This window comes from Solea solea, chromosome 11 (genome assembly GCF_958295425.1).
Source record: "Solea solea chromosome 11, fSolSol10.1, whole genome shotgun sequence".
NCBI classification, from domain to species: domain Eukaryota; kingdom Metazoa; phylum Chordata; class Actinopteri; order Pleuronectiformes; family Soleidae; genus Solea; species Solea solea.
The window spans coordinates 9,959,479-9,971,983 of record NC_081144.1 but is presented as its reverse complement, the minus strand read 5'-3'; the positions used below and the strand labels follow the sequence as shown (position 1 = coordinate 9,971,983).

Here is a 12,505-nt window from a genome sequence, read left to right as displayed (position 1 = left end):
TTTATGGTACAAACTCAACTCGTCGTGTTTGGAGGAAGAAGAATGCTGAGTTGCATCCCAAGAACACCATACCTACTGTGAAGCATGGGGGTGGAAACATCATGCTTTGGGGCTGTTTTTCTGCAAAGGGGACAGGACGGCTGATCCGTGTTAAGGAAAGAATGAATGGGGCCATGTATTGTGAGATTGTGAGCCAAAACCTCCTTCCATCAGTGAGAGCATTGAAGATGAAACGTGGCTGGGTCTTCCAGCATGACAATGACCCCAAACACACTGCCCGGGCAACGAAGGAGTGGCTCCGTAAGAAGCATTTCAAAGTCCTGGAGGGGCCTAGCCAGTCTCCAGACCTCAACCCCATAGAAAATCTGTGGAGGAAGTTGAAAGTCTGTGTTGCCCGGCGACAGCCCCAAAACATCACTGCTCTAGAGGAGATCTGCATGGAGGAATGGGCCAAAATACCAGCTACAGTGTGTGCAAACCTGGTGATGACCTATATTAAACGTTTGACCTCTGTCATTGCCAACAAAGGTTATATTACAAAGTATTGAGTTGAACTTTTGTTATTGACCAAATACTTATTTTCCACCATAATTTACAAATAAATTCTTTAAAAATCCTACAATGTGATTTCCAGGATTTTTTTTTCACATTCTGTCTCACAGTTGAAGTGTACCTATGATGAAAATTACAGACCTCTGTCATCATTTTAAGTGGGAGAACTTGCACAATTGGTGGCTGACTAAATACTAATAAATAAGAACAAGCACAGCAGTAATGAAGTGAGAAGGATATTAGTGTATATATATATATATATATATATATATACACGATTTCCTCACTGTTTCCTTATGACTGGTGATCTTGACAATAACTTGTGTCGCAACTGAATTTCAGCAACGTGATACATTTACATACAGTAACTGTCTGTCATTCTTGAATTTGACCAGCGCTTGGTTGTAAGTTTGTGTTTTGCGGGTCAGAACAACAGGGACTCCCTTGGTATCGTTAAGATAACAACATTGGTTGGGGTCAGGGACTGCTTTTTGTCTCTCCCTTTCGAGAACATGTATTTCTGCTGACTTATTACTTCCTGTTTCATCAGAAGAGACAGAATTTGCTGACTGGTTCCTTCTGGTTTGATGAGACACTGAGGGGACGTGAACAATAGGACTGGGACAGGATGAGCAGTGAGTCGGAAGGAGGTTAAAAGGCTACAAACTGCTGACAGAGGGACAGGAGGGACACCTTGGCAGATCCCATTAATCGGTGTGATTCAGGGCCAGTACAAATGTCCCTGCAATGTTTACTCCAACTTTCATGCCCGAGCTTCCACAACAGGAGCTGCTTTGAGACACCATAGTTGACCATATTAGTGTGTGAGTGGATGGTTGTTTGTCTCTACATGGCGCTGTGATGGACTGGGCGAACTGTCGAGGATGTACCCCGTCTATCGCCCTATGTCAGCTGAGATTGGCACAGCACCCCTTATGTAGAGGATAAAGCTGTAGAAAATGGATGGAGGGATCTAGCTGGTGTGAATTAAGTGACCTAAATCAGGTGTGTTGGAGCAGGGCAACATCTAAAACATGTAGGACAGTGTTCCCTGAGGACCAGGGTTGGGAAACACTGTAGAGTCTAGAGTTTTTATTGAATGAGCTCATGTCTTGACTTCAATAACTCTATCGATGTCAAAGCTACAGTGTGTGTTGCAGCTGAATATCCCTCACCTCACCCTTATTTATCAAGTGGACATAGTTGGAGAAACTATGTAGCCTTCAGTTAGCGTCATGTTAAATTTGTGCACTGTGGACTTAAGTTCAAAACATGGTGGTCCTTTGTAGAGCTGACACGACTCCCGATATGAATATAAAAGGCTCTATCTTTCATTTCTGCCCAGTGGCAATGATTTTACCTAGTGAGCTGAGCCACAACAGTTGACAGTCACCACCTGTAAAGACACGTGTGAAGCTGAACTGTGGCTCGTATTTTAATTGCTGGAACATTGTGATGCTGAGGATGTGAGTCTAAACCTTTAGGTTAAAGAGCCCCTTTCCTGAGTCAGGTTGATTTGCCCCCAGGCTTCCACCACCGCTACATACTGCCCATCACTCACCGTGCCTCACAGCACGGGGAGCGGAGCAGCTTCCTGGCATTTTCCTGAAGATAAAAGCATGGACCAATTAAATGAGTCCAAAATGTTGGGGGAGATTTACACTTTATAAGATAAACATAGTAGTGTTAAAGCACCACTGTATTCCAACTCAGGAAGCTGTTACTGTTAGCATGTGGCTTCAGACACACGTGTGAGGTAATCACTTCTTGGTGTAATTAACTGTGGCCTTCCTTTTTTTTAAAATCAATTTTTTGTCTGTCTGCCTTGTATTCATCTGACTATGTTCACATTTGGTGGATCTTGCTGAGGAACAAGGAGAGTGTAGTTTTCAGGGTTTGAGCAGGCACGTCTTCATTTATCTTAAGCGTAAATTGCACAATCTATTGGTGTACTATTGTCTTTTTATATTGCATTGTTTGTGGCGGGTCCTCTTCCATGGCGTCAAAGTGTTACCACTGTAGGTTCTACTACTTGATTTGACAGGTGGAGAGGATGAGGCAGAATCCTTCACACTGAAACTGAAAATTCAGATAGTTACATCCGAAAAACAAAATAAAGAGCAGCTGAACGGGGAGGACTGTGTTTAGCTCTCGATGTATCTAAGCAAGTGTCTGACAAGTATACAGTTTAAATTACAAATAACACTTGATTTTGAAATCAATTTAAATTCCTTGAGCTCACATCCCTGAACATTTATGCCACTCCCAGCACTCACTGAGGATGTCCTGTTGAGAGAAATGGGAGGGCACAATCACCTCAGGCTGCTTGATTGCTCACAAAGTCTTCAACATACAAGCTCGAAGGACTCTTCTTACGTCTACAGGCTTCACACACGCGCAAGACTCTCAAGAGGACAATAAGGCCTCAGACAGGACCTGCCCCCCCCTCTTCTCCATCACCTTCATCAACACTACGAGGTATGATTTTAGTCAAACTTTATGAGATTTTAGAATTCTGTTTTTGCCTTTTAATATACAGAGAAAGGGGGAAATTGCCAGCTCTTGTGGAATAATATTGCATAAGGAAGTTGTATAAAGCACTTTTCTGGAGCCGTGGTTGATTGCATCGAGGGTAATATTGATGCCAGTTTTCACAAAAAAATGACTGACAATGTGAGGCATCCATCTATGTGATTAATCTATATAGACCAATCAGTCAGGGGATTACTCTTAGTAAGTGAGTAAGTAAGTTCCACTTAAATCACAGCACCTCAAAATGAGACATTTATAATTTCTGGAGTTCTGCGTTTTGAAACACTTTTCAGTAATTTGAACCATGTTGCTACTGAACTCAGCATACCTGCCACCCTTTTCCTGTTGCTCTTATGCAACATCGGAAAACATAAGCAGATTAACCACAAAGCAAATCTAAATACTGATCAGATACGTAACACTTTTCCTCTCCTTTTCACTTCAGACCATGAGCCTTCAGGAGCCCAACCACACAAACTCCTGGAATGGCACACCGTGGTTTATCCACGAGTGCACCATCGAGCTGGACTCTAATTACAGGCGCATCGCCCTCTTCTTGATCTACCTGTTCATCTTCATGGTGGGCCTGCTGGAGAACGCCCTGGTCATCTGGGTGAACTGGCGTCGACGACATTCCGCCAACGGGGTTCTCTTCTGTGTCATCAACATGAGCCTGTCGGACATGATGGTGATTGTGATTCAGCCGTTCTTCATGATGGAGGTGACCATGAACGAGGTTTGGCTGTGGGGCCGCTTCCTCTGCAAGGTCACACACCTCATCTACATGATCAACTTCTACAGCAGCACCTTCTTCCTGGCCTTCATGACCATGGAGCGCTATCTGTCGCTGACCAGACCTTCATCTCCAGCCCTGTTCCCTGTGGCAGGCCGGCGGCGTTGGCTGCTCTGCGGAGGCCTATGGGTGTTTTCTTTTTTCATGGCTCTGATTGAGAATGTCCATGTGGATCTTCTGGAGTGGGATGAACCTGGCTGTTACATGATGCCAGAATACCACTACATCGAATGGTATGTCTCTGTGACTTTTCTTTGCAGCATCTTCCAGTTTTTGCTCCCCGCCACTGTCATCATCACGTGTAACGTGCTGATCGCTCGAGCGGTTCAGACTGCTCCAGACGTGCAGGGCCGACGAGACGTGTGGCTGGTGCATGTCTACTCCCTGGTGTTTGTCATGTGCTGGCTGCCATACCACCTGGTCATGTTACTGCTGAACATAGACGACCTTAACCCCCTCATATTAAGCTGCAACGCATTTGAAGTCCTCTACTTCTCTTTCAGCGTAGTGCAGAGTCTGACTCTTTTCCACTGCATTGCCAATCCCATCCTCTACAACTTCTTAAGCAAGAGCTTTCGCAACAACCTGATCAACACGGTGGTGACCTACATACCCAGAGAGCGGGCCGTGGACCAGCCCAATTCTCTCAATGGAGGTGGTACAGACCTAGGGAAGCAGCGCAAGTTAAGTAATGCCAGTACAAGCCAGTCTGATGTTGCATCATAAAGAAGAAAATGAGATAAGAATAGAGAAAGCTTCAGGAGGAAGACACTTTCTAAAGGGAAGATTTGACAGAACTGAATTAGTTCTAGTGCTTCTGAAAACAAGAGGCAAATGTTGTTGTGCAATGTATCTGTGTCGTAAGCTCATTGTGCTGTATGTTATGCAACACCACCACGACACCTTCCTCTCATAATCCCTTTCCTGTTTTCTTTCCATGTATCTCATCACAGTTTGAAACAGAGGAAGGCAGGAAATGTTTGACTTCTGCTTTCTTCTCAAAACTTGCTCATCTCCCATAGGAAAACATGGCAGCCTCTGAAATGTGATGGCACGGGGGGGGGGGGGAAGCAGTGCCACACAAGGAATGTGTGTAAACAAATCTACTTCCTGTACGTCCTAATATCCCTACTAACATTTATGCAAATGTGAAATCTAACTAAATGGGCCAGAGTCTAATTTCATACCTGTGCCTGAATGCTGCCGTGGTCTTTGTGCTGTGTTAAAATGCAATTAAACTCCCTCAAACACTACTTGTGTCCATTTGAGTAGGAAAAATGTGAGTTGAGTCTTGCACTTTGTTAACTCAGCAGCAGAGCAGAGCAATAAAAAAAAAAAAGCTCAGGAACATGCATGTCTGGAAGCGCTGTGTGTTTATTTTTACTGAGTTTGCTCTTCTTGCACTTGGCTATAATGTCCAAATTACATTTACTTCCATTTCTCTTCCCATCTGGAATGTGTCACATTCAACATTTTAAAAGATAAGAAGGCAGAAAGAGGAAAAGGGGGGGCATCAGTCCACAAACGGCACAATAGCAGGAAGAGACCAGGCTTTAGAAACGGACAAAGGTCACATGACCCCAGAAGCGAGGTTAACAATACCACATAGATTTCTGCAGGTTCATCACTGAAATTTTGATGATGGATGAGTTTTTTACAGAGCAGGACATTGTAAAAGTCAATTTAAAACCAATAAAAAAAAATAAAAATGTGTGTGCTTGGTGGGACACCAAAACCATCAACATTCTGGCTAAATATACAAATCTCTATGACTTAATGACTGTGATCTCCCTTAAGTTGTTTATTTTTTTATTTTCAAAAACAATATTTAAAATAAATAAATAATTGAACGGTCATAAATATGAGGTAAGACACAGGTGATAATGGTGATAATTGAAGTGTTTCTACAGCACAAAAGAAATGACACATGCTCTCAACAAGTGAATACAGCATGTGTGACTGAATGGCATTTTCATGAAGCATCAAAAAAACAAAAACAAAAGCAAAATCAACTCAATTAAATGCACCGATTCATGTGGCCAGTCAAGTTCTACCTGCTGATGAAAGGTTCAAGGCCATTGAAAATATCAGCGTGTGAAAACAGTCACTTCAAATATAGGAAAATACTTTCTGTGCTACATTGATGTGTTACTTGACAATCAGTTAATTCATTAGTTATTGATCACCGACTTAAAAAACAAAACTATCCTGACAGTTAAAAGTTATAGAGATACAGATTTTAGGTTTGGGAAGAACAAAAGCACAACAGTCAACAATCTATAGGCTCACCTTGTTTCATGGACGCATAACAGGATCCACTGCCACCAAGTGGCTTCCATTGATATTAGTTCAAAGACATAAACCTTTAAACAGGTTTGTCTCAGTAAGGAGCATCTGAGAGATAATATTTGCAGCATCTTCTAAAGGTCTTAGTCTATAACTGAGCTGAAACCCTTAATCAAATTATCACAACAACCTTAATTTAAACAACACCTTTGATCCTCAATAAAATCATTTCATTTATCTAGCAAAAACTCTCTGGTTTCAGCTTGTAAAATATGAGTTGCTTTTTTTCAGCTTTGTATCGTCATAAACTACATCTTTTTGACTGTTGGTTGATTGAAATAAGCCAGTGACAGACATTGTTTACAAAGTTACTGATATGTTAGCATCTAAACAATTATGAAAGTCATTGTTAGACGCAACCCCAGTTCATTATACTGTATGTACTTTTGCAACCCCATGCAGGCTTAGGGTCACAGAGAGAGGGGGAGCAGATGAGGTAATGACACCTGGATGGCACTGAGCTGATCAAGAGTCCACAGTGGGCAGCGGTTCTTTCGAGTGATCGTTGTACATGAAGGTCTGCTCGATGTTGAAGTCCGGCGGCAGGTGGTCCTTGTGGAGCTCCATATGTGACGACACCAGCTTCAGCGTGGAGAAGTAAAGGCCGCAGACGGTGCAGCGGTACATGAGAGCGCCAGCGTGGGTCTTCAGGTGGCAGATCATGGTGGAGCGGCCTCTGAAGAACCGTAGACAGACTTTGCACTGGTAGGGTTTTTCCCCGGTGTGGATGCGAAGGTGATAGGTGAACTCCCCCGAGTGGGCGAATCGTTTACCGCAGTAGCGGCAGCGGTAACGGACCCCTGCTGCTGCAGGTCCCCCCTCCTGCCCTGCGCTCTCACTAGAAAAGACCCCAGAGGACAAGCTGTGTACTGACCCCTGAAAGAACTTATCTGGTACACTGAAGCCCATTCCCAGACCCAAACCCAGGTTGCTTATTTTAATGAGGCCACTTGCATCCCGTGGGGATGAGGAGCTGGAAGATGGAGGACACTCCAGAGACTGGTCAGCTTTTCGTTTGCCAAACCAGCCCTGGCCCCCGACACCTCCTCCACTCCCCAGAGACTCATTGGTGTGCAGGCTGAGGTGGTATTGAAAGGCAGATGATGAGCGGAATGTCTGTGGGCAAAGGAAGCAATGCAACTCTTCCAGGCCTGCCATACCTCCTCCCCCAACTCCATCTGCCTCAACTCTGTAAGTCCTCAGTGCCAACTGCTCCCTCTCCTTAGCTGCTGCCTCCTCAGCATGAACAGTCATATGTCTGTCCAGGAGGGGGCGCCCTACAAAGCAGCGGGCACAATGTGGGCAAGTGAAAACAGGCAAAGAGAGGTGGGTGAGGGTGTGCCACAGCAGGGAGCACAGGGAGAGCTGGGGGAGGTGACACACTCCACAGCTCAGGCTCTGAGGACACACATGGTTCAGCAGGTGGTCTTTGACAGTCTGAGGGAAGTGAGAAAGAAACATGTCAGAATGTCATTTACTGTACAAGGCATCAACAGTTATTCCATACTCCCAATTTCTGTCTGTGGTATGTTCAGGTGGCGTCTCTGACATACATAGATTATACAAACAATTGTCTTTAGAAAATTTGAAATTATTCAGTTTTTCTAGTCTGGGGTTATATGAGCTACTGACTCAGCGCTGACATCACCATGCATGCCGCCGATGCACAGCTGTTGTCAGGAACTAGCCTGAGATATGGACGCTTGCCCTCACTGAACACATGACTGCCACTTAACAAAATCTACAGTTGCTTGGGTATATTAAGACTATATTTACCACAGCAGACAGCATGTTTAGGCAACAAAAGGAAGTATGTTCACTACCCCGTTCACAATAACACCAAATTCCATACAGAAAATCTTTTACAGCTTGTGAAGACACAAGAGACTGCCTCGTTTGGCAGGTTTCTGTTACGTAGGTATAACTGAATGATCGCTTAAGTCACAAAATTCCTGACTATCTCTAGGGGCTTTGTCCAGGAGAGTGAGTGGTTTCCGGTCGGAAAAGGCTTTCTAATGGAAACGGAAAGCATTGAGCATATTCTTAGGATATTGTACACTTAGGCAGGCATAGAGTTAATTAGATAAGCCTTTTGGTAAGTGGATCACCGCTGGCAGCAATGTTTCCTTGGCTCAGGCTGGTATCTCACACAACTTCACTTTGCAAAACATGAACTATCCACCAACCTGGAAGTCCTTGCTGAGGGTTTTGGTGCACACGGCACACTGCAGCTCGGAGCCAAGGCCCTGGCTGCTGTTGGTGAGTGCTGCCTGCGGTATGGTGTAACTGGAGGATGAGTGGTGGTGGTGCCGTAGCAGTTTGTTTTGGCTGCAGAATTGCTGGTGACACATGTCACAGGTGAAGAGCTGCACTCCGATGTGGGAGAGTGCGTGGGTGACACCAGCGGCATGGTCCGGGTAGGAAGCCCCACACACCCTGCAAAGACCCATCTCTGTCAGATGGGTCTCGGCATGTCTTCTAATGGCAGCAGGGTCTGCTGAGAGAGGCACTGCACAGGCTTTACATGACAGTGTGGCTCCTGTGACCTGGAAGAGTGAACAATGTTATTTCTACTGTGATGACTAATGACTACAGATGACAAACACCATGGTCACAAGTACATTAAAAGGTTTTTGCACACCACAAAATATAAGTGATCAAAACTCAGGACCCCCCTCTCCCCTTCACCCTACTCTGTCCCATCCAATAATGGCAAAAAACCCAAACAATAACCTTTTTTTTTTTAGAAAAACTATACAAGGCAGAAACTATACAATCTCCATACTGATGATAACTTTATAAACATGATGCTTTGGTCCTTCATCAGGCAGAATTCAAACACTGGGACTGGGAAATCAAATAATGACAACTTATTGCAATATCATTTTCTCTGATAGCAATACAACAGTTCAGTTCTATATACGCCCACATTTTACTCAATTTGTCCATATCACAATGCCACATGTTAACTTACTGTATTTACAGTTGCACGATTCAACAGCCTACAAACACAAACATTACCTGACTGCTCGAGCTCCCGCCATTTCCATTCTCCACGCAAACCAGGTCGTCTTCATCGTCCTCTTCATCGCCATCCTCAATGAAGTTCTCATCATCGCTCAACTCGATGATCTCACTTGCCAGCTGTCTCCACTGCTCCTCCTCTGTTCCCTCTACTGCTCCATTACCTTGCAGAGCCTCCCTCTCCTCATTTTCTTCCCCCGCTGCCTCTCGAAACATCAACCCACTGTCCCTCTGCATGTCTACCACTCCGCCTTCCACTGCCCCGACCTGCAGGCTGCACAGTGGCTCTCCTAAAGAGGATGTTGGGGTGCAGGTCTCAGCTATGAGCTGGGCTGAAGAGTCGGGGAAGGAGCAGGAGACTGTAGGCACAGGTTCACTGCTTTGAGGCACAGAGCCACTGACTCGGCCCTCTCTGTTGGTTTCCTCACAGCTGCCTCCTGCCTCCTCATCCTCCTCTTCCAGCCCCTGCTCAGTCTTCAGTTGAAGCACAGGACCTGAAGGCAACACACTGTTGCTGTTCTGACAGGACTGACTGCTGGTTAGTAGATGTCCTTCTGGTAGTTGATGATCTGATGCCATTTGTCCATAGCCAATATGAGACTGGACATCTTCTGCCTTCAGGTTCAGAGTCAGAGCATCAGAGTGAGTTGCGTGGCCTGCTCTGGCTGTCCTGGCTGTGAAGGGGGGTGAGGAAGCAGCAGCAGGAGTCGGGGCAGCAGACAGACCAGCTGATGAAGACAGCGATGAGCAGGAGGCAGCTGATGAACACACTGAGGATGCAGATACAGAAGCTGTGCTAACAATAGCTACTGCAGATGCAGCAGTTACCATGCTTGAGTCCAGTGTGAGGTCTCCAGGGCTGCTGGATTTACAGTTTGCAGTCACAGACGCTTGCAGGTCAGGGAAGATGGCGTGACAGGCCCTCACCAGTTCACCTACACCCAGCCTCTCAGCCAGCTCATACAGTACTCCAACATCAATGAGATCAGTCAGGATTTCCCCAGTGTAGACAAACGTCAGGACCTTCTCAAAGTTGGCCGGTGAGATAAACTCCAGTGAGAAGGCAGTGGTGGAAGAGGCCGGAGCTCGGGTGAACAGGTTTTGGAAGTAGGACCCGGCACAGGCCAGCACCGCTCGGTGTGCTGCGAATGTGCGGTTTCCAACTTGTAGGAACACATCACAGTAGCGACGTGATTGGCGGCAGCCGTTGAGCTCAGCAAGGAGGCTGGCAGCATGGCCAGGACCCTGCAGCCGGATCCTCATCCCTGCTGCACTACAGTCCAACTGCAGGCAGAGACAAGAACAGACAGCCTGATGTTAAAACTAAGCCAGGAATCTTTGTGAAGTCATAGACTCAGCTCTAAATTGAAACATCCTCATTATGATGAACTAAATAATCTATCTAATACTGTGTGTGGACCAAATCATTCCACTTCTCAGATCTTTACAATGGCTTCTCATATGTCAGAGCTGTTGTCTTATAATGTGCTCATACACTTAAACGTCCTCACTCATTCACAAACAGATGATTTACTCTTTCTTTTAATCAAGGCTTGTTCCAACAGTCAGTTCTTCAAAATCCTGGAACTAATCATTAACACTTACCTCACTGCACTGTAGCTTTTATATTTATATTCTCCAGTTTTATTCTATTTAATCTTATTTTTATTCATACATTTAATTATCTTACTAATTATTCTGCTAACTGTGGTATGTGAAGACCATTACATCTTCTTTAATAGAGGATTGGATGTTTTGTTTATGAGAAGTCAGATTCTTGTTCATCGTCCAATTTTTCCAATCAATAGCTGAAACTTTCAGTTCAATATTACATGTAACAGAGATGCAAATGTTAATTACTCGTGTACAAAATTTTTTTTATTATTAAGTAATTAATTAACTATTCAGAGACTCTTAGTGTCCCTCTAGGGAGAAAATTCTAGTGGATGTCAATAACAAAGACGTGGGACAATGATCATGCATTTTAAAGAGGCATCAATTTGGAAAGAAAGATGGTGAAAACCAATGAAGAGCTGTTCATGGTGCGAGAGTTGAGTCCGGGGTTATTTATGCACTGTTTTAAATTGCAATATGCAAATTCATTAACTAGCACTGATTCATTCGTTATACTCTCGGAGCCTAGGAAAATTTTTTATAAAATTAAAAAAAGTAGTATTGGTCTGAATGTGGAACACTTACACGGACACCGTCAGTGTCCAGGCTTTGTTTGGATACAGTGAAATGAAGGTTGTCAGTGTTTTGTTGTCAGACAGCTGCATCAGTGTTTTACCTGCTGCCTGTATTTCACACACTCATACATTATTTTACAAATTTTTTAACTTTCCATCCACTGAATGTAGCTGTCGTTAGTTTCTTACCCATGAAGAGACGCCGGTAGACGGTGAATTTTATTTCGTTTCTCTGATGGTTTATGGAGAAAATCCTATAAATACCACGGTTTTACAGTCAACAGCCTCTTCTTTTCTCTTTCCGTCGCATTTTGTTGACGTGTGTCAACACAGCAAGTGGTGCCGTCGCCCCCTACAGTCTGTACGAGTCACTGCAGCGAAAATGATGAACATGAAGGTAAGAAACATGAGGTAGAAAAGCCTCATTATTATGTATTCTTAATGTTAAAATGTACTGAGTGATTCGTAATAATCATGACTCAAGTGATATGAAATTAAATAGGAAAAATATTTGTGCTGTTATGAAATCCATGATTGCATTTCAGAGGTGTTTGCACTGGTATCGCCTCCCAGACAGTTCACAGTATGATTGTAAAAAAATCCAAATAAGTATGGCTGAGTACCATTTAGCTTTCTCAGTTTCATGATGCATGTCTTGAGGTAGATGAACTGAACATTGTTACCTGTGCTTTTCCAGCTAAGACATTAGCACATTAGAGAACGTATGGTTCCCTTTGCATACTAGAAAGGATGTAAACACTCTTTCACAACTCTCTCTGCTCTGTTTCCTCCGATTTCTACTTTAATTTATGCAGTGGCTTAATGTGAGTGAAGCCATTCTTCATTTGCAGAGTATGCTTTTGCCTATCTATAGTACACTGGTACTATCCAGTGATAGTACCACTGTACTTTTTTAAGTACCCGCTCTGGCGAGGTTCCAAGTGAGCTGAAGTTTCAGTTACACTAAAAACAACTGCTTTTCTAGTCATTGTTTGTATATAACTTAAACTTAAACTTAAAAAGCTTTTTAAGAAAGCTTTTTAAGTTTAATTGGAGATGTTCTCTCTCC

General features: G+C 44.0%; 2 protein-coding genes across 2 annotated transcripts; one reads left to right on the top strand and one right to left on the bottom strand.

Annotated features, from left to right (window-relative positions):
- Positions 1 to 2,871: 2,871 nt before the first annotated feature.
- On the top strand, positions 2,872 to 5,160 carry gpr182 (G protein-coupled receptor 182). Its single transcript, XM_058643966.1, has 2 exons — positions 2,872 to 3,030; positions 3,530 to 5,160. The coding sequence occupies exon 2, from the start codon at positions 3,533 to 3,535 to the stop codon at positions 4,601 to 4,603; it is 1,071 nt and encodes a 356-aa protein (XP_058499949.1). The 5' UTR covers positions 2,872 to 3,030; positions 3,530 to 3,532; the 3' UTR covers positions 4,604 to 5,160.
- Positions 5,161 to 5,663: 503 nt separating this feature from the next.
- LOC131469107 (zinc finger and BTB domain-containing protein 39) lies at positions 5,664 to 11,744 on the bottom strand. Its single transcript, XM_058643965.1, has 4 exons — positions 11,626 to 11,744; positions 9,245 to 10,531; positions 8,410 to 8,769; positions 5,664 to 7,660 (listed from the first exon to the last, which is right to left on the bottom strand). The coding sequence occupies exons 2-4, from the start codon at positions 10,508 to 10,510 to the stop codon at positions 6,689 to 6,691; spliced, it is 2,598 nt and encodes an 865-aa protein (XP_058499948.1). The 5' UTR covers positions 10,511 to 10,531; positions 11,626 to 11,744; the 3' UTR covers positions 5,664 to 6,688.
- Between the last annotated feature and the right edge of the window lie 761 nt (positions 11,745 to 12,505).